The 21,164-nt window shown below is 45.9% G+C and overlaps 1 protein-coding gene across 4 annotated transcripts; it reads right to left on the bottom strand.

Moving 5' to 3' along the window:
- Positions 1 to 1,765: 1,765 nt before the first annotated feature.
- On the bottom strand, positions 1,766 to 20,933 carry LOC307201222 (uncharacterized protein). Of its 4 annotated transcripts, XM_079950250.1 has the most exons (21): positions 20,502 to 20,933; positions 18,966 to 19,238; positions 18,512 to 18,623; positions 16,416 to 16,668; positions 16,153 to 16,302; positions 15,418 to 15,482; positions 14,810 to 15,033; positions 14,006 to 14,259; positions 13,462 to 13,590; positions 12,807 to 12,936; positions 12,657 to 12,692; positions 11,969 to 12,075; positions 11,535 to 11,609; positions 10,918 to 10,982; positions 8,624 to 8,847; positions 7,831 to 8,075; positions 6,118 to 6,240; positions 5,803 to 5,944; positions 5,638 to 5,688; positions 3,192 to 3,492; positions 1,766 to 2,855 (listed from the first exon to the last, which is right to left on the bottom strand). In XM_079950250.1, the coding sequence occupies exons 1-20, from the start codon at positions 20,917 to 20,919 to the stop codon at positions 3,212 to 3,214; spliced, it is 3,357 nt and encodes a 1,118-aa protein (XP_079806376.1). In that variant the 5' UTR covers positions 20,920 to 20,933; the 3' UTR covers positions 1,766 to 2,855; positions 3,192 to 3,211. The 4 variants fall into 4 exon arrangements, with proteins under 4 accessions (XP_079806376.1, XP_079806375.1, XP_079806377.1 ...); XM_079950249.1 differs by lacking the exon at positions 1,766 to 2,855 and having other exon boundaries at positions 2,860 to 3,492; XM_079950251.1 differs by lacking the exon at positions 1,766 to 2,855 and having other exon boundaries at positions 2,860 to 3,492; positions 18,512 to 18,620.
- Between the last annotated feature and the right edge of the window lie 231 nt (positions 20,934 to 21,164).

Genomic DNA, 21,164 nt, shown 5'->3' with positions numbered 1-21,164 from the left:
CATCCTTGTTCTTCTCTATCAGGCTGAAGCTGAATTTGTCTTGCATGTGTTCAGCATAGAGTTCAAGGTACTGCTGCTCCATGTCTGCAGGGCAGGTACTGAAGCTCCAGTAGCTTTGGGGGAAATGAAAACTGGAAAAGAAAAAAAATATGATTGTGGCTCAGCCCGTGGCCTTTTCACCCAGTCCATCAATCAATAGGGTAAACAGAAAGCTGAAAAGTTTCTGCTTTAGTTCCTCCAACCCTCATAGCTCACAGCCTCAGTTCTCTACCGGCAACACTTTCCATCATTTCTGTATCTCCCCTTGGGGCAGACCGTGACATGATCTAAGTTTTGCAGAAAGAAGTGAGATCCAATAGTCAGAGGTTTGATGGTCCCAGGGGGTTTCCTGCATTCTCCATGAAGGGCTCTTCAGCTTGTGGTGTTAGCCGGCAAACACCTTCAGATCATCCTGCCCCAAACCCTTCAGTGGGGAGGGAGGAAGGCGACTATCTGAGGTCCCAAGAGGTGCGGGGCAACCGGTTTCTGCCCTTCACAGACCTTGTCGCCCTTCTCTCCCGGAAAACTTCTCTCCAGCTTCTTCAGTTCTTCCTCCAGGGGCTCCTCCACCATCTTGCCTCTTCCCTACCTGTTGCAGTCCAGTAAGGAGTCTCACCCACGGGCAACAGAGAGGGGCAAAGAAAAGCTTGGATTCTTTTGCCTCCACCACTCCTGGCATTGCAACAGGAGGAGGGAGGGAGGTGTGGCTAGCCAAACTAGTCTTGTTGTCCTGTGGCGGGTTTCCAGTTTCTTCCCCTCTGTTAGAGGCCTCAGATGTGCACACCCCTGGAGACCTGCCTCACCCCATCTCAGTCTGTACCAGGAGTCTAGTGGCTCCTGGCAATGGCGGAGGAACCCTCTCCAGCCCCCAGGGCAGCACAGCCCGTATGGACTGCGCATATTCGGCATCCCACCAGTGCGCACTCCATATGGAATGCCACACATGCGCAGTCCGTATGGGATGGCACTTGCGTGCGGTGGTTGTACGGGCTGCCGCTCGAGCGGCATCCCGTACGGACTGCGCACGCATGGCAGCCCGGACAATCGCCATGCAAGAGGCAGCCCGTACAGCTGCTGCGCACGAGAGCGGCCGCCTGTATGGATACCTGTACGGACGCTGCGTGAGTGGTGCCCATACGGACTGTGGCCACCGTCGGCTGCTCTACAGCAGGGGGGAGGCAGGGGCCATCTTGTCACCCTCCTAGAGTGGCACCCGGGGCAACCCGCCCCCTCCACCCCCTTCCTACGCCACTGGCTCCTGGAGGGTGCCACTGCCCCATCTTGCGCTGCAGCTGATTTTATGGGTATTGAAATTGACGCATGCTTGGCTATTCCAGGAATTGTATCTTTTCTGGACCTATGAATTAGAAGGAGGCTGAGGCATACAACCTACCGCCTCCCCCCTCAAACTTATAACAGTTATGTAGCAGGATCTCTGTCTCAGCTGGCTGGTTCCTGTCTTGGCTGGTCTGGATCAGGATTGTCCGTGTAAATTGGCCATCATGACTCAGCCAAAGCTGAGTTTTCCCAATGCTCTAACCCAGGGGTCAGCAACCTTTTCCAGCCGTGGGCTGGTCCACCATCCTTCAGACCATGTGGGGGGCCGGACTATATGCCCCACAAATAACCCAGAGATGCATTTTAAATAAAAGGACCATGGGCTGGATTGAGAAGGCGATTGAGCTGCATCTGGCCCCCAGGCCTTAGCTTGCCTACCCCTGGGTTAGGGTGTTCCAAAGGGGTATTCTAAGGGTTAGGGACAGGCCAAACAAACCGTTTGCTAATCTTAAAGCCCTGACCATGCAGTGAAGGAAAAGACAGCTTTTAGGTAACCTGGTCTGCAGTTGTTTAGAGCTTTGCATGTAAGTAGCAAGACCTTAACTTAGGCTCAGTAGCTAATAGGTGGACTCCACAGAACTTTTAGCATGGGTGTGATTTGTTCCTGATGAGGAAAGGCCACTCGGCCTGCACAACCCATTAGAATAAATGGGTTTAATATACTTCATTGACACTAGACAGTGGTGTGATGCATTTTCTATTTGACTGTCAGCTAATTTAATAAGAAATTCATTACAGAAACAGGAAAGTCTAGCTGCAAAAATAAGTCACAAAACTAATTTATTTGCAAGTGATAGTTTAGTATTTTCAACACAGCAACACCTGCACCCTTTGAACCAGGAAAGCAATTCATCAGCGGTGTAGCTAGCCACATGGGTGCCCGTGCCGGTGTACACGCCCTGCACCTGGGGGCAGGGTGAGTTACCCATGGGGGCAGGGCAAGCTGTTCATGGGATGGGGTGAGCTGGGGCAGGGGCACACTGCGTGGAACCTCCATGGGGTCCACACACCACCTCCAGCGGGCAGATGCAAGCCCCGCGCTTCTGTTTTGGGCAGCACGGAGCCTGCAGGCACCTGAGCCACTGTGGCAGTCCTAGAGCCATGCCGCCTCTGAGGTCACGGCTCCATCATCTGAAGTAAAATGTACAAGGAGGAGGATAATGAAGCCTTGAGAAGGGTTGGGCAGCAGCTGCAAGAGGCTCCGCAACTCAACTTTGTGCTGATGGATGGTGGCCAGTGAGGGCTGCGGTTGTGGTGTGAAGTTGTTGTTGTCGTCATCGTCCTCCTCCTCCTCCTCCTCCTTGGAGTGATGGAAGCTCACGAGACCCAACCATAGCTCAGCTGTGGAGGCTTTCGGTCTCACTCTCTCTTCCTCACACAGTAGTTCTAAGGAGAATGAGGTGACAGTGGAGTGTTGCACAACCCCACCCACCAGTGTCCACTCCCAATGACATCAGCACCAACAAAGCTGAAGGCCCAAATGAGGGTGGGGGGAGAGTGGGGGAGAGAAATAAAGCTGATCATAGAGAGCGGAGGTGTTACAGCTCCATGCGAGAGTGCCTCTCAGTCTACAGCAGAACATCATAGAGAGGTGGGGATGAGAATGGTATCTGGGCAACTGCCTAAGGGAGCAAAGAGGTGACATACTTGACAGAGTAGAGAACAGCCTCCTCCAATCACACTCCAGTTCTTATCATGGGGATATTGGAGGGTATGCATGTAAGTTCTTGGGAAAATACATGGTATGGCTTTGTCTTCAGGAGTCACCTAGCAACAAGGAGGTGGATTTCTGGTGCCTTGAAAAGGGTCTTGCCTTCTGCCTTCCCTTGGGGCCTCATTGCCCTTCCAGGTCATTCACGAGATGTGGGTTTTTGGCCTTCAGTGCCTCATACAGCTTATTCTTGCACCGGAGGTCCCAGCTTGGCACAAGCTTGTAGAGCTCTCGCATCTTGTCTGGGTTAGTTTCCTGGGCAATGATTTTTTGGTATTGCTCCTCACTGAGGACGGAGGCATGCAAACTATCCAGCACTGGTTCCACTGGGATGGTCCGTTGGATTAGCGCCTCCCTGTGCCGCTCGATGAAGTGCACGTTGGAAGAGTTTGGAAACTGCGGCGCTGCCAGGAAAGAGAAAAAGAACAAAAATCTTGCTACACGTTCACACTGCAGGCTTAAAACTTGTTGCCTAACTCATTTCCTCCTCCCCCACGCCCTGGGAATTGTAGTTCCATGAGGGGAGGGATTGTGAACAGAGCATTCCTAGTAGCTCACCTGCCTAAAATTCCCAGAATTCATTGGGCAAAACCATAACTGTTGAAGAAGTATAAAACTGAAATAAGTGAGAGCTGTTGGAAGGGAGCCAAGGCTGGGGCCAGCCCTACCATTAGGGAGAGTGAGGTGGCATCATAATTTGGGGCATCATAAACGACAGCAAATTGTCAGGCAATTAATTCATTACTATTTCACATAGTATTATATTTAGCTTTATCTTTTCTTACTTTGGGACGCGGGTGGCGCTGTGGGTAAAACCTCAGTGCCTAGGGCTTGCCGATCGCATGGTCGGCGGTTTGAATCCCCGCGGCGGGGTGAACTCCCGTCTTTCGGTCCCAGCTCCTGCCCACCTAGCAGTTCGAAAGCACCCCTAAGTGCAAGTAGATAAATAGGTACCGCTTTCTAGCGGGAAGGTAAACGGCGTTTCCGTGTGCTGCGCTGGTGCTGGCTCGCCAGAGCAGCTTCGTCACGCTGGCCACGTGACCCGGAAGTGTCTCCGAACAGCGCTGGCCCCCGGCTTCTTAAGTGAGATGGGCGCACAACCCTAGAGTTGGACATGACTGGTCCGTACGGGCAGGGGTACCTTTACCTTTACCTTTACCTTTACCTTTACCTTTACCTTTACCTTTACCTTTACCTTTACCTTTCTTACTTTAAAGCCCAGGAATTGATAGAGGGTGGGACTGAATGACACTTGGAATCCCTCCAAACTCTACAAATTCTATGTTTCTATTATTATTGTTGTTATTGTTGTGTATTGAGTCAAAGGAATTTATATCTGTATTATTATTGTCTGTATGTGCATTAGGGTAAAGTAACTGCCTTTTGGTTCCAGAGGGTACAGCTACTATTGGTTCATTTAAGCTGCTGTATTTGGATCCTCTGTCTTATTGGTTTCCTCCAAAAGGCAGGACTGTGATTGCCTGATATTGTTCCCTCCAAAATGTATCCTTTCTAGCTAGTTCCCTGTCCCTATAAATGTATCTCTCCCCTCCTCAGGGTTCAGTCTTGTTGCTGCAATAAAGAAGTGTTACTAGAGAGCTGTCTCCAGCATACTATGTCAAGAGAGCTGAAATCACAAACCCCACGTCACAACAGTTATCATTACTGAACCCAGCTTTCTTCCACAGAGGCAATTACACTATCCCTATACGCTCTAGGACCCTCATACTTATGGGACCGCCTCTCCTGGTATGCCTCGCGGAGGACCTTATGGTCCACAAACAATAACACCTTGGAGGTCCTGAGCCTCAAGGAGGTTAGACTGGCCTTCTCGGCCCTGGCCCCAGCCTGGTGGAACGCTATGTCACAAGAGACTAGGGCATTGCGGCACTTGACATCTTTCTGCATGGTTTGCAAGATGGAGTTGTTCCTCCAGGCCTTTGGTCTGGGCCCAGTCTGACCCCCCTCTTTTTACAAGACCCTGCATGTAAGTGGCCACTCTCACTCCTCCAACTGGCTCATATAAGACCAGTACAAATAGCTGGGCCTGGTCAGCACTTAATGTTCCCAACCCCTATAGTTATAACTCATGGGTTGCCATCATTCTGATCTTAACTTGATTTTAAGTTGTATTTTAATCAATTGTTTGACTTTATGTTTTAATGTATTATATACTCTGATGTTAGCCACCCTGAGCCCAGTCCTGGCAAGGGAGGGCTGGATATAAATAAAAATTATTATTATTATTATTATGCCATAAAAACCTTATCCACAAGGTTATCTGTCCTTGGAAGAAGACAAAGTTATGGAACATTGTCTCACAGATTTATGAATTATGCTTTCGGTTTCCGAAAATTGTTCGAAAACCAGAACACTTACTTCCAGGTTTTTGGCGTTTGAGAACCTAGGCATTTGAGAACCAAGGTACCACTGTACAAAAGTTATTTTTCATTTTTGTGCAGTGTATGTTCTACTGTATCACCAGCACTTCCTATTGGGAGGAAGATAAGATACAAGTACAATGAAAGAAACAATTAAAACCTGCTGACCTTGGGCTGGGTGTATAATAGGAGAAACCATCTGCCCTGAAGTTAACTCATCTGAAAATCAAGAAGAAAAAGTCAGTCAAAGAGGGAATGTGACCCGTAGTCCTTTTCCATCCTGCCTCCCAAGATATGACTCAACCTCACGATCATCCCTTGTTCAAAACTCACTTTTTTTTAAATGGGCCTTCCAAACAACTTCAGTCGTGCCCTTCTTCATCAGGTAGAAGTTGAACTTCTCTTGCATTTGCTCAGCAGACAGTTCTACGTACTGCTGTAGTTTCTCTGCATCCAGGTATTGAAAATTCAGTTCCTGTGGGAAAGAATGAAAACTCTGTAGGTGTGAATCTGGTTTGGCCCAACCCACCATTGCAAGGGAGTCAGATTAAAGGGTGAAGAAGGATCCTCATTGAATTTCTCCCGTTCTCAGACTTCACAGTCTTGGTTGTGCCCCATCAAAAAACCACCATCATCTTCATGTCTCACCTCAGGATTCACTGTGACATCCTCTGGAGTACTAAGAGAGACCTGGGAGCCAATCATCAGAGGTTTCAGGGTGACAGGGGGTTTCTCTATTCTCTTTGAATTTACTTCACGCTTATCGACCGCCTGGGAAGGGTAAAGAAAGTCACTTTTGACATACGCAGACAGGGAACAAAATTTTGGGAAGACTAGATGCCTACAACATTCTTGGCATTGTAGCATCAGGTAATGCAGGAATGGGGAACCTGATGCCCTCCAGATGTCATTGGACTCATATCCTCCCCAACAAGCATGGGCCAAGGATGATGGGTTTCATAGTCCAAGAACATCTGCAGAGACACAGATTCTCCATATGCAATATAAAGAAAATTAAACCACTATGGCACTAGAAGCTAAAATGTGGAGCGGAGATTTCCTGGCCTCATGAGGAACTGATGCCAAGGCTCTTGGACTGGGCAGCCAGAACTATGAAGTGACCGAGAGGTACCATCAATCCTGGGTCCACCTGCATCTTCTCTTGATGAGACCATGCAGGAAACCACAGAAGCCATGAAACTTCATGATTTGAATGAAGCATAAGAAGACATTTTAAGGGAAAGTTTAAACTGAGAAGGCAATATGATAGTCTGCTTTATCTCCCATGTACCAACACTGCAAATCAGGAAGAATGTTTTTCCTCAGGAGTTATCTGAGAAAGCTCTACCAAGCTGATTCCTTAATGAATGAAGCAGTATTTGTTCATTGCTAAATACGTTTGCTCTGAAGGAAGTCAAAACAAAAAATTCCTTCCAGTAGCACCTTAAAGACCAACTAAGTTAGTTCTAGGTATGAGCTTTCGTGTGCATGCACACTTCTTCAGATACACACCAGTGTGTGTATCTTCTTCAGTGTGTATCTGAAGAAGTGTGCATGCACACGAAAGCTCATACCTAGAACTAACTTAGTTGGTCTTTAAGGTGCTACTGGAAGGAATTTTTTGTTTTGACTATGGCAGACCAACACGGCTACCTATCTGTATCTGAAGGAAGTGTTACTGATTTCAGGGAAGGCTTCCAGGAGAATGTGCTTAGGGCTTTCACAACTCAGTGACAACCCATTTGTTTAGAGAACCAGACAGTGTGTGTAACAAATGAAAAGGGCATATTTCAATATTGGAAAAATCACTTTAAAACAACAGTGCTGGTGGGAAGCTAAGTAACCCAGCAGTGGGCAACTTGTTAATCTTCTCTCTACTGGCATGTTGATGTTGGGTAGAAGAGATCAAGTCCAACAATTGTGCATAGTCAGGGTTAAAAAAGGTAAAGGGACCCCTGACCATTAGGTCCAGTCGTGACTGACTCTGGGGTTGTGGTGCTCATCTCGCTTTATTGGCCGAGGGAGCCGGCGTATAGCTTCCGGGTCATGTGGCCAGCATGACTAAGCTGCTTCTGGCGAACCAGAGCAGGACACGGTAACACCGTTTACCTTCCCACCAGAGCAGTACCTATTTATGTACTTGCACTTTGAGGTGCTTCGAACTGCTAGGTTGGCAGGAGCAGGGACCCAGCAACGGGAGCTCACCCCATCACGGGGATTCAAACTGCGGACCTTCTGATTGGCAAGTCCTAGGCTCTATGGTTTAACCCACAGGGCCACCCACATCCCTAGTCGGGGTTAATAAGATCAAGCAAATGACCCAGGCAATTGGGAATACCAGAGATGGAGGTTCCTGGTTACCTTTATTATCGAAGGGTCATTGGGCAGAACGTACAGGTGAAACGTTGGCGTTTCCAGCTGAAGCCTATGATAGAGCAGTACAACAGTGTTGATCTTTTGCTTAAACCACTTTTTGAAAATGACTCCAAGGGAAGAGAACTTGGGGTTTTCTAACACAGCATGGTGAGGCTCCACTCTGTCTGGTTTCTCCAGCCTCATCTCCCCATCAACAAAATGTGCAATGTAGACATGGGAACTGTCGTCACCTGAAAAGACAAACATGTTAGCAGTGGGAAAGTGACAAAAATCATCTTCACTTAACCCTCACTCTCCCTGTTCTACGCAAGTATATGTTTTCTCATCATCAACTAAGGTTTTTTTAACATCATTTCACAGGATAATGTGGGCATGGCGGCTCACCAGCAAGATACAAAACATCACAGAAAACAATGAAATAGAACTGTCTTCAGCTGAAAAGACGAACATGTTAACAGTGGAAAAGTGACAAAAATATCATCACTTAACTCTCCCTATTTCATGCAAGTATTCATTTTCTCATTGTCATTTAAGAGGTTTATAACATCATTTCACAGGACAATATGCTTGCATGGCAGCTTAAAACAGAATGCAAATCACAGAAAATAATAAAACAGCACAGTTGGAACATTTTGAAAAATTGAAACAAATCACAAAAGTCTGGTATGCCAGCACTCCTGACCTCTAGAACCCACCCATAGCATTCTGGAAACATCAATGGACATTTAGGACTCCTCCTATTATGGTTATAATGCTGGAAACTTCTTCCCTGCCATACCTTCAAGACACAAGAAATGAGGGATGTGAATGGCTGCCACAGCCTCTGCTGCATCCACCTTAAAGTTGAGCAGTGGGCCAGCGACATGCAACTCCTCAGTGTTCTGTTCTTCCAGGAGCTTCGGCCATGAATCAAAGTGGTATGTTACGGTCACAGCTTCTTTCACTTCACATATGAGACCAGTATCACCGCAATGGAAGGAGCCAGCCTCAGTGGAGCACACTCTGAATGGCACAAAGGGGAAGATGAAAAGGAAAAGGGGACCCCACTCGGTGTACCTTGGGATCTCAAATTTCAGCAGCTCCCTGGGCAACGCCAAAATTCAGCACCTTACCCATGCCTCTCGCACTCCGTTCTGAATAATAGTTGTGGCATCTCCTGCAGAGACCCTGAGGCTCCACACCCTGTGCGACTGAACTGGCTGTGTTCCCCTAAATTTGCCTTTGAATAGCTGACATTTGGGTTGTTGAACCAAACTGTGGGAATGTTGAGGGTGGCAAGAGAGGATATATTGATTATTAATACCCTAACTTGCGCTAGCAAGTTTCTTTATATAGCAAAGTGCATTCCCCTTCTTATGCAGCAGAATCTGGTTCCAGACTCGTGTGAGTCTCTTAAGACTATAGGCAATTCAATCTGGCTTGTATTCTATTATTCCTGGTAAGACCCCTTTAGGTAAAGGTAAAGGACCCCTGACAGTTAAGTCCAGTCGCAGACGACTCTGGGGTTGCAACGTTCATCTTGCTTTACTGGCCGAAGGAGCTGGCGTTTGTCCACAGACAGTTTTTCCAGGTCATGTGGTCAGCATGACTAAGCCGCTTTTGGCGAAACCAGAGCAGCGCACGGAAACGCCACTTACCTTCCCGCCAGAGTGGTACCTATTTATCTACTTGCACTTTTACGTGCTTTCGAACTGCTAGATTGATAGATTAAAGACCCCTTTAATCCCTCCTAAAAGAATAAAGACACCGCAGTCTTATTCATAAGTGCTAAAAAGTAGTTTACTTACATTCAAGGAGAACACAGTGGGAATCCTGAAGGCAGGCTTAAGGCTTAAAGTTGCAATTATGTACAATGTGCATTTACCCCATATTGGGGAATAACCCAGTGCTACTGCTGGCTGAGAGCCAGCAGTGCAGTCCAAGCTGGAAGCAGGTCGAAGGTGAAAGGTGAAAGAGAGAGGAGGGGTGCATGACTTGGCCTCTTATCAGGTCTGGCAAGGTCACAACCACCTGCTAGTCACATGCAAGAGGAAGGATGCTCCAGCCAAGTGCAATAGGAAGTTCAGCTGGCTAGACCCAACATTCCCCTGCATGTCCACTCTAGCAAAACAGGTAATGTAGTACTTGACTGCTCTGGTGGATTACATCCCACAAAAACTAGTAGAGAAGAAAAAGAGAAATTGATTTTGGGGCAATGGCAATAACGCCAAGGAAGGGACAGGGGACAAGAGGAGCTGAAATGACTCCCTTCCTTCAAGAAGCTCATTGGGTTACCTTGGGCCAGTCACTGCCTCTTAGCCTAAAGTACCTCACAGAGTTGTTGTGAGGGGGAAATGGAGAGGGGAAAACCATGCATGCCACCTTGAACTCCTTGGGAGAAAGGTGGGATATTTTTAAGGAAGAGAAACAACAATTCCTCCAAAAATCCAGACTCCAGATTTTTCACCTTTCTCAAACTCTGCATCCTTCTTTTGATGCTACCCCAACCTGAAAAGGGGGCGGGATATATACAACTGGAAGTTAGCAACAGCAGTTCTTCAATGTAATGTTTTTTTCCAGCTCTGCTCCATGGAACCCAGGAATTCCTCAGTGAAGACATCAGGAATGGTGGTTAAGCTTCCTTCAAAGAGAATTTGTCCACAACAACTGACCGTTCACTGCAATATGCACATCACAGATGTACTCTCCATAAGTTTTACTGAGAGCCACCATATGTGGTGACAGTGAGACCCACACTGTTGGACTCTGTTGGACAATTCAAAGTACAAACCTGAGGGGAGAATGTTTCATAGGGGAGGGAGGGGAGAGAGATAGAGATAGATAGATGACAGCTATAGATAGATGATAGATAGATAGATAGATAGATAGATAGATAGATAGATATAGATGATAGATAGATAGATGATAGATGATGATAGATGATAGATGATAGATGATAGATGATAGATGATAGATGATAGATGATAGATGATAGATGATAGATGATAGATAGATAGATAGATGATAGATAGATATAGATAGATAGATAGATGATAGATGATAGATATTGCGAGAGAGAGAGAGATCACACACCTGTAAGCTTCATGGCCCCTTTCTGAATCCCAAACCACCTCTGGTTTTATTTTTTCTGGAAGATCCTATAATGAAACCATAATCATTCATGTAGATGCCAGAATCCATATCCCATCTGGAAACGGGGCATTATTGTCTGTTCCTAAGACCCTTGAGACCACACCCTTCTAAAACAGATGTGACACAGGAAGATTCCACACTAAACTGGAATCACAGCATTAGAGTTCTGCAGTAGTGCAATGATCTTTTTAGATGGAAAGTGTTTAAGCACTGGAAAATATGGGACGATTTGAAACGTGACATCAACTGGACCGCCCGTAAGATAAGAGCGAGGCAAGATGATTCCTGACTAAATGGAAACAGTGTGCTAAGTGTGCATTGCAATGACTCTCACCATGAGTTAGTAGCACAAGGAAACAGCTGTTTAGATGCAGCCTTATTTCCTGCTACCAGGCTCTAGCTTTGAATAGCAAATATGTAAATAATTATCTAAGATGGGATAGTTGCTAACCTTAGGGGACCAGAAATTTAAATTCAGTGGCTTCATGTTAAAAATATCAATGTGTACCTTATTCCTGTGGGCGGGAAATGCACATCAAGACAGGTCGGCCTCTTACCTCACTGGGACACCGGCCACATAGGACACTTTCCCCAGGACCGGCCGGGTTCTCCATCTTCATGCTTCCTTCCCTCTGTAAACATGAGCAAGGCAAGATGATTCCCGGCTAAATGTAAGCACAGCAAGGCAAGAAGATTCCACATGAAACTGGAATCACATAATTACAATTGTGCAGAAACGCAATGCTTTGTTATTGATTTATTTTTTATTTTATTTTTTTAGCACTAGGAGCAACCTGTTTAGAAACAGCCTTGAGGCTCACTACCAGCAATTAGTACCGAGTAGCAAGATAATTAATTAATGTACAAAAATACCTAAAGAGGGACAAGGGCTTTTTACAGTGCACAAGAAATTCAAATTCAGAACCTTTCTGTTTGAAGTACCCATTATCATGGGTGGTAAATGCAAATGAGAAGAATGCCCACCCTTTACCTCACTGAGACACCAGTTGCTTGTGATAATCTCCTCAGAACCTACTGGGTTCTCCATCTTCATGCTTTTTTGTTCCCCTCCATATAAGGGGGATTCTGAGTGTTGCGCTGTAAAAGAATGACAATTATTTGCCTGCTATGACTATTGGAAGTTGGTTTGCAGGGTGAACACATAAAAATACAATATTTCTCAAGAACCCATAGGATGTGAAGAGTAGCGCCTTGTGTGAGGCCAAAATTCTGTGCCCCAACTTCTCTCTTTTCATACTACTCAGTTCACTATGTTATAGTTGCAAAGCCCTGCAGCACCCTCTAGGAACCAGTCTTACTGCCCAAAATCTGCCTCTGGTGTGTATTGTGGCTAATGCCATGTTTCTGGCTCAGGGTTGGCCCAATACATTTTTCTACCTGAGGCAAACCAGAAAATACCCCCTATGTAACCTGACTAAGACACTGAACAGAAACCAGGTGATCACTACTACCCACTATGATCTTAGACACATCCTTTTAATCCTTAAAAAAAAGAAAGAAAAAGATTTCTTCAGTGTTGTTGAGAGCACATTGAGCAGCAGGTTGGCCTTGGTGACTTCCAAAGTCTGTTCCAACCCCAAAATGCTGTTATTCCATTCAGAGCAAAAGCTCAGCCTTGGTCAACCTCGTGGTAGAGCCATCTCATCTCTCCTACTGACCTTGTTCTGGATGTGGGCCTGAAAACTTCAGCTCCTCTGAAAGAGACCAGGAAAGAGGCAGTCAGAGAGAGCATGTAGATGGGATGTCCTTTCCATCCTGCCTCCTGAGCTATGGCCCAACCTTGTGGTCCTCCCTCAGCCAAAGCTCACCTTGCCTCACATGGGCCTCCCAGACCAGTTCATTCGTACTCCTCTCTATCAGGTTGAAGTTGAGCTTGTCTTGCGTGAATTCAGCACTGATTTCAAGGAACTGCTCCTCCATGTATTGAAGCTCCAGTTCCTGTGAGAAAGCTCTGTAGGTGTGAATGTGACTTAACTGATGGACATTTTATCTCCAAATGCTGAGAAGAAGCTGAACTGAACTAGCAGACTTTACTCTGGGCATAATCACACTCAGACTCTGGGTTTAGGAGATGCAAGCAGCCATGGTTGTTTTTGCATCTCAACAGGAGAGACACCAAAAATGTCTCCAGTACCAAGATGAGGATAAAGAAAAAGGAAGTGGTAAATGAGATATCAGTGTAGCACCTGAGAGGATGTCAGCACAGGTTAGGTCAGACAGGACAATCTAGGAAACAGGGAAGTCTCTTTACTCCTCTGCCTCCCTTTCCCCATGCAGACACATCTGCCTCAAGTGCAAGCTGAGATGCATTCCAACACTTCTAGTGTAATTCCCCCACCTCCCCACCATTCAAAAGGGGGTGAACAAAAGACTGAAGGGATCCTGGTTTGGTTCCATACATTGTTAGAACTCACAGCCTTGGTTCTCTCCAGACAACCCCTGTAATCATCTCTGGTCTCCTACCTCAGGGCAGACTGTGACACCATCTAAACTTTGGATGAAGACGCGAGAGCCAATCTTCAGAGGCTTGAGTGCTCCAGAGGGTTTTGGCAGTCTCCTTGAAGGCCACATTTCCTCAAATTTATAGACATTCTGGGAAGGGCAAACATGGTCACTTTGGAGGCATGAAAGGAAGACACCAAATCTATGGAACACGGGGTCCCTTTGCTTACTCCTGCATCTTGGATAGAGAGGGATCCAGAAGAGATGTCTCCTCTCCCAAGGATGGCATGGAGAAGAAGGAAGTAGAGGTCAGCAACCCAAAGAATTTCTCTCTAGTCTGAAGGAAGGTCAGCAAAGGTTAAAGGAAGGTCTAGGAAAACTTAGAAAGTCCTCTCTCTAACTACTTTCACCCATGCAGCTACATCAGCCTTCAGCACATACTGAGTTGCATCGCAGCACTTCCAACAGAATAGACATTTAATAGTATCATTGTTTTCATAATGAAAATCAGGCTAATAATCTAGCCTGCCTGGAACACAAACCAGAGTTGGAGATTCTCAGTTACCTTTCTTAGGGAAGAGTCATTGGGTAGGAGGTACAGGTGGAATTTTGGGACTGAGATTTCCAGCTCCTGATAGAGCAGTGCCATGGCGTGGACCATTATCTTTCGCTTAAACAATGCCTTTTTGAAGATGACCCCACAGGTATAGAAGCGTGGGGCTTTCAATACAGCATGATACGGCCGCACATGATCTGGCTTCTTCAGTCTCATCTTTCCTTCAACAAAATGTGCTATGTAGACATGGGAACAGTCTTTACCTGAAAAGAAACACAAGGGAAACATGGGCAAACGTTTCACTATACTGTAGACTTGAGTTTGGGTGAGAAAACTCACCCCTTCTCCTTTCCTGTTTAATGCAAGTCAAGCCACTGGCCTGATCCAGCAGACCCATTCTATGTTCTTAAGTGTTTATTTTGTTATCATAATCTAGAGGTGTTTTTAAAAGCCCGCATTACAGAACAATGTCCTCCCAAAGCAAGTTACAGCACAAAATACAGTATACAGTAAGTCATATAAGTCATACAGTACAAAGTATAGTAAGTCAAAGAAAAAAGCAGAATTCTTGCAAAAAGACAAGAATTCTTGCAAAATCAAAAGAAGCCACAAAAGGCAGATAAAGCATTGTGATCCACTGAACCAGCCCATAGCATTGTGATCCACTGAACCAGCCCATAGTATTGTGATCCACTGAACCAGCCCATAGCATTATTCAGCCATCAAGGAATGTACATGATAGACAAAAGGAAGAATCTTAAGCAGGAATGAATATTACCACTCTATTCTTGGAAGCTTTTCTTCCTACCATACCTGTGAGACACAAGAAGTGAGGGAAGTGGACTTCTGCCACAGCTTCTTCTGGATCCGCTTGGATGTTGAGCAAAGGACCAGCGACAGCCAGCTCTATCATTTGCCATTCATGCAGGTGTTGAGTCCATGAATCAAAGTGGTATGTTATGGTCACAGCTCCCCTTACCTTAAATATAAGGTCAGTACAACAACAAAGGAAGGAGCCAGCCTCAGTGAAGCAAAATCTGAAGGCGAGAAAGACAAAAGGGGTTGAAAGAGATTGATGCAGCTTCCTGTACTGTTCCGGCTGATACTCTTATAAGCAATTTGGGGGTCATGTCAAACGTGCTCTCTTGATAACAATGATCATTAGCAGTATTTCAGTCCAGCATTGACTGGAATTTTGGTACTTAACTTTTGGTTCTTCATCTGATACTGTGCTGTGGCATGGGTGTAGCCAGGATTTATGTTAGGGGGTACAAGATTTATGTCCACTACTCATTTCCCACAGTGATGTGCACCCACAGGGGCAAGCAGAGTATGCCTTAGAGTGCACCACAATGTGGGAGCATCACCATATCCATATGCAATGCAGAAAACATTCTCTGATGGTAGGAAGTACTACTCACCTGTAAGTTTCATGGCTCCTTTGTGAATCCCAAACTTTCTCTGGTCTTATCTTTCCTGGAAGCTCCTACAACAAAGAATAAATTGTCTGAATTGATACCATATTCTTCCTCCCATCTAAAAATAGGAACACCCACTATGACCACACCAAGGAGCCCTTCTTGAGCTCCACCCCACAGCTCCACATTGCTAAAAGCTCTTTATACCTGCTGCATTTTGTATTCATTTTTAGTATAGTAATTGGACCTGTGCTGAATTCTGAAACACTGTGTGAACTGCTGATCCATTAAAAAAAAACTTTAAAAGAAGATATAATCTTCCAAAATATCTCATTATGGTGATTATAGCATGGCTGCAACCCAAACATCCATTAACATTTCCTCCCTAAGTACTGATGAGGGGGAAGAAGGGGACACTGTGGGTTGGCATTTGGTGTCCATCCATACCAGATTCTCCCACTCTCCTTTCACCCAGAGAATTATTTCTGGAGACACCTGTGGACATGGCAATATTGGAAAGTACTGTACCACAATGCATACAAATGAAGAAACATTTAAGCTCCAGGAAACAGGAGGATTGAAATGTAACAAATAGCTGGACCCCCCACAATATATGAGTGACGCAAGAAGATTTCACACTAAACTAGAAACACAATGTGATAAGTGCCCATTGCCCACTTGCTATGGTTTATTAGCACATGGAGCCCCCTGTTTTGATGCAGCCAGTACAACCCTTACCTCGCTGGGACACTGGATGCACATAACGCTTTCTCCAGGATCTTCAGAATGCTCCATTTTCTGGTTCCTCGTTTCCTTTCTGAATAGGAGGGATTCAGACTGCAGCACTGACTGGTCAGAAACCTGGACTTTATTTTTAAACCAGTATGACTGTTGTGAAAATGAAGAAAGAGGCAAAAAATGACCTTGAGGAATAAGAATGACGAGAAGTCAAATCCACCCAGTACTGCAAATAGCAGGATCCAAACAGAAGCTGGACGTACCATTTCTAAACATTCCAGGAACCGACAACAAGCTTGCTCTCCCCTTTCCAGGATTATACTTAGCAATTTTTTGATTTTCTCTTTAGAATCTTTCTCCATTTTGTAAACGTCTTTGTATTCTTGTAGTGTGATGACAGAGCAAGAGTGTAGGGTGTGCAAAACGAAGTCTAGGTCCTCTTCAAGAATTTCAATCAACTGTTCTCTTCCCTTGCAGATCATCTCATCACTAAAGAATGCGAATCTTTTCAATGACCTGTGGCAGAAACAGAAGCAGGGGGAGAACTAGAACCTGGTTAGGTGGCCAACTTGCAGCCAGAGGACCATCGGTAGCCCTCAACTGCAGACCTTGGGGCCCACCAAGACTTGGGGAACCTTGCCTTCTTTTCTTAGCCTTAAGCTGTGCAATTTCACCTTCATAATCAGGTGTGCCAGCAGGTGAAGAGGGAGCTAAAAGCGTACGTGTGAAATGAGTGGAGGGGAAAGTGGTGTGTGTAAGAGAGAGTGGGAATGAGAATTGTGAAGGTGGGTGTATCTGAGCAAGTGTGCAGGCCCCAACACACTACTCACCTGCACACACAGCCCTCAGGGATAAAAAGATTGTCCTGCAGTCCCCTATTCTACAACAACAACAACAACAACAACAACAACAACAACAACAACAACAACTTTATACCCTGTCCATCTGGCTGGGTTTCCCCAGCCACTCTGGGCGGCTCCCAAGAGAATATTAAAAACATGATAAAACATCAAACATTAAAAACTTCCCTAAACAGGGCTGCCTTCAGATGTCTTCTAAAAGTCAGATAGTTGTTTATTTCCTTCCTTGACTTCCGATGGGAGTCTATGAAATAGACTCCCTCGAATATCCTCCCAGTAACCCCAGTCAGTTTTTATCTTTAGTTCTTATCTTAGCATTATTATCTTTAAATGGGCAGGATGAGGGAGTCTGAGAAACTGTCCACACAGTGGCTTCGTTGTAGAGGCAAGATCTGACCCGGACTTCCCTGTTTCACAGCTCACTATATTCCACCAGCTCTGCACCTTTATGGTTGTGGAGTGAGGCAGGCCTGAAAAGTATCTGGCAGCCTGACAGCTTCAGCAGAAAATATGCACTTTGGTTTTACTGCCCAATGGTTGACTTAGAAAGTCATCTGTGGGCAGGAAACAGAAAGGTTCAACATGGTGATCTAAAAAATATTCTTTCTTCCAAGCAGCCTTTGCCTTTAAAAAGCACACACATAATTATTAAATTGGTGCTAAAGCATTTATTTGTTTTAAGCAGAAGAGCTTGCTAAATTACTTATAATATTTACAGTGGTACCTCGGGTTAAGTACTTAATTCGTTCCGGAGGTACGTTCTGAACCTGAAACTGTTCTTAACCTGAAGCACCACTTTAGCTAATGGGGCCTCCCGCTGATGCCGCATCACCAGAGCACAATTTCTATTCTCATCCTGAAGCAAAGTTCTTAATCCGAGGTACTATTTCTAGGTTAGCGGAGTCTGTAACCTGAAGCGTCTGCAACCTGAAGCGTATATAACCAGAGGTACCACTGTGTGTGTGTGTGTGTATCAGATATATACGTTTCACTGATTTTACAATCATTTTGACATTCAAAAACTTTACTTCCTTCCCCTTCTTTCTGCAATTCCTTAAATTTATTTTTATTTTCTGCATATCCAGATTAACTTAATTTACTTATTTATCTTCTTTACTCTTATATATACTCTTATGTAGCTGCAGGTTATTACAATAATCCTGCCAGTGTTTTTATCTGTTTACAATTTATCTGAAAATATTCAATAAACCATTTCCATTCTTTTATATAAAAAAGTTTGTTATCTTGGTTTCTTACTCTTCCGGTAAGTTTCTCCATTTCTGCATATTCCATAAGTTTTTGCATCCATTCTTCCTTTGCTTGGACTTCTTCTCTTTCCATTTTTGGCCAAGTAACATTCTTGTCATATAATGTTTAAAATTGAAGTGTTTTGCATTTGTTTTGCATTGAGAGTGTATTTTGATGTAGTGTTAACTGAGAGGGGAAAACACATTGCTAAAATGGTGGTTTCAGTCACTTAAGTAAAGTGTAGAAATTACCCTTTGGTGGCTCTTTCTGATGAAAGCAGTTCCTCCAGACCTTGAATAATTTTTGAAGACAATACTACAGCTGTCCGATGCCTTGAAACATGCTTTTCAGGGGGTTTCTCTGCTGTTAGATATATTGAGAAAGTGAGTACACATAAACAGTTTTACTTAATCAAACCCATGGCCTAGCTGAAGTTCTGCCAGAACCATCAGGGCCAGGAGGCATATATAAGTAAAGGGTAAGAGATAATATTGTGATGGCATTGATTTTATAAAATCATTGTGAAACTTGAAGAGATACTGACTCAGAGTCTTCGCTCCGATTTTGTCCAGAATATATATTCAGAATGCTGCACAGGTTTCAGACACACCCAAAGCCCGTCTAAGAAGCTTCCTTTACACCCAGCTCCACTCCTAGAAGAAGACCATCAGACTCAGCCAATGTTCTCACTTCCAAGTTCCTTACCTTTCCCGATGAGACGAAAGAGCCATTCTGGCAAGGGCTCACATTCAATGGCCTTCAGCACCTCTGACACCACTGCTACAGAATAATCCTCAGCACAGTATGTAAGCAGCAATTCTGTGAGCTCCCAAAGATTTGCTTCCTCCAGCAACCCCTTGGGGATACGGACATAGCCTTCCTTGAAGGGGAACACACTGAGTTTATCCTTGAACTTCTTCAGATCTGACTCCTTCAAGGTTTTCAGGGTGACCAGCAGGCATAAATGTGTAATCCTTACTGTTGGAATTATTGATGTTAGTAGCAGTATTGAACAGAAAAAAATCCAGCGTTCCTCCATTCCCCTTCCCCTTCTCTTCCTGTTGGAAAACCTTGAATAGGTAGCACTAAGTGGGAAAGGGCCGTGGATCAGCGGTAGATCACATGCATACAAAGGATCCCAGGTTGAATCCCTGGAGTCTCCAGATAGAGCTGGGAAATATTCCTGCCTAAAACCTTGGAATGAGCTGGACCAACTGGTCCAATGTGGCCCAAGGCAGCTTTCCATCTTTCTATGATTCCAGCAATTCAGCCTGACTCAGAAGACAGAAACCACTCCAAGGGGGTTAGGAAGGCCTGAAGACTCTTTTAGTTTACATGCCTCTTAACTACTTGCAAGCTTCAAGCATGAAGAAAAGAAAAGTAGACCCCACAAGGGAAAATCTGAACCTCAAGCCAAAGGACCACAAGAGATTCATGTAAACTGTTTCTTTGCTGTTCTCTGCATCCTAAGATGAAGATACTGTATTTGCAATTTCTTAAGCATTTGCAATCCGGTTGTTGAAAGCTACTGAGAATTACTGCCATCAGCCAAAAGCTTTCTATAGAAAACAGTGCATGTACTAAAAATATCTCAGCTTGATATTTTTTGTTACTTATTACTGCACTTTGGGGCTAGGCTAATCTAGGAGCAGGGAGTCTCAAGCCCTGTGGCCAAATGGGCTCCTCCAGGCCCCTCCTTCAAGCCCTTGGAATGCTCCCCAGGCCACACCCCTCACTGACCCCGCCTGGAAACCCTCCTGGGGTGCCTCGGCCTTCCTGGAATGGGGCCTTGAGCTCCGATCAGTGCTGGCGCACTCATGAGGCAAGGTGAGGCATGATCTACAGGGGCAGCAGATCCCAATGCAGATCGTTATTCCCCACCTTGTTCCTGATGTTCCTTCTTCCCTGGTGGGGAGTGGATGCCATTTTTTTTTGTTTCGCCTCTGGAGCTAAACTCTCTTGGGGCAGCCCTAGCTCCGATAATGCTTCTTTCTGGTCTAGATGGAGGGCAGAGGGATGTGTGAAAATACCAGCTCACTTTCCGCAGGTAAAAATGATTGACACCCATCATTCTGCTCCCTTTCACTGCTGGCCCTGCCTAACATTGGCCTTTGCTGGAAAAGTTGCCCCACCCCTGGGCGACTACAGCCATGGGAGGGAGCTGTGCTGTCAGTACAAACAGAACCCCGAGGTCTCACCACCACCAGCCGGATGGATCCACCCCTCTCCGGAGGTCCTTACTTAGCCTGATGAAAACAAAGAGAGAGCCCACCGGCGGCTTGTAGTCCATCGCCTGCAGCACCAGCGCCGTCACCTCCACGGCATAAGCCTCGCCATAGTAGTGGATTAATAGATCCCTGAGCTGCCGAGCATCGGCTTCCCTCAGCAACCTTTTGGGGATTCTTCCGACGCCCTCCTTGACCGGGAATCTGAGCAGCTCGCCCTTGAATTTCCTCCAGTCCTGGTCCCGCAAGTCCAGCAAGGTGCCCAGAAGGAGGAGCGCGGCGCAGTGAATCGCCCAAGGCTGCGGCTCCAGAAAGAGCGAGGGACCCGCTTTGGGCAGCCGCGTCGCGGGGAAAACGCTGCCCTCGTCGTCCCCCTTTCTGGGGGGAGCTGTGAAGGAGAGAGCCGGGAGATTGAGGACGATCTTCTTCGACATCGCGCTCCTTCTCCGCCAGCCCCAGCGCAGCAGAAACCACGGCCACCCAAAGACCCAGATCTGGAGACTCGGCCAAGGGAAGTGGGTGCCAACTCCCCGGGGGAGAAAGGCTTGGCGAGAGGGCAGCAGCGGGAAACCCGCTCCGAGAGCCGCCGGCTCTCTCTCCTCTCCTCGTCTCTTTCTGTTCCCTTTGGCGAGCAAACTCTCCTTAAAGATCCTGCCCTCCGGCAGCTGCAGGAGACTCG

The sequence above is a fragment of the Podarcis cretensis genome, assembly GCF_951804945.1.
Source record: "Podarcis cretensis genome assembly, chromosome: 13".
Lineage (NCBI taxonomy): Eukaryota > Metazoa > Chordata > Lepidosauria > Squamata > Lacertidae > Podarcis > Podarcis cretensis.
This window is presented reverse-complemented; position numbering and strand designations above follow the sequence as displayed.

Coding starts and splice junctions, on each gene's coding strand:
- LOC307201222 (XM_079950250.1), bottom strand. CDS start 20,919: ATGTCGAAGAAGATCGTCCTCAATCTCCCGGCTCTCTCCTTCACAGCT. Junction 8,076..8,623: donor TCATTTCTTGTGTCTTGAAG/GTATGGCAGGGA, acceptor TTGTCTTTTCAG/GTGACGACAGTTCCCATGTC. Junction 6,241..7,830: donor ATGACCCTTCGATAATAAAG/GTAACCAGGAAC, acceptor TACCCTTCCCAG/GCGGTCGATAAGCGTGAAGT.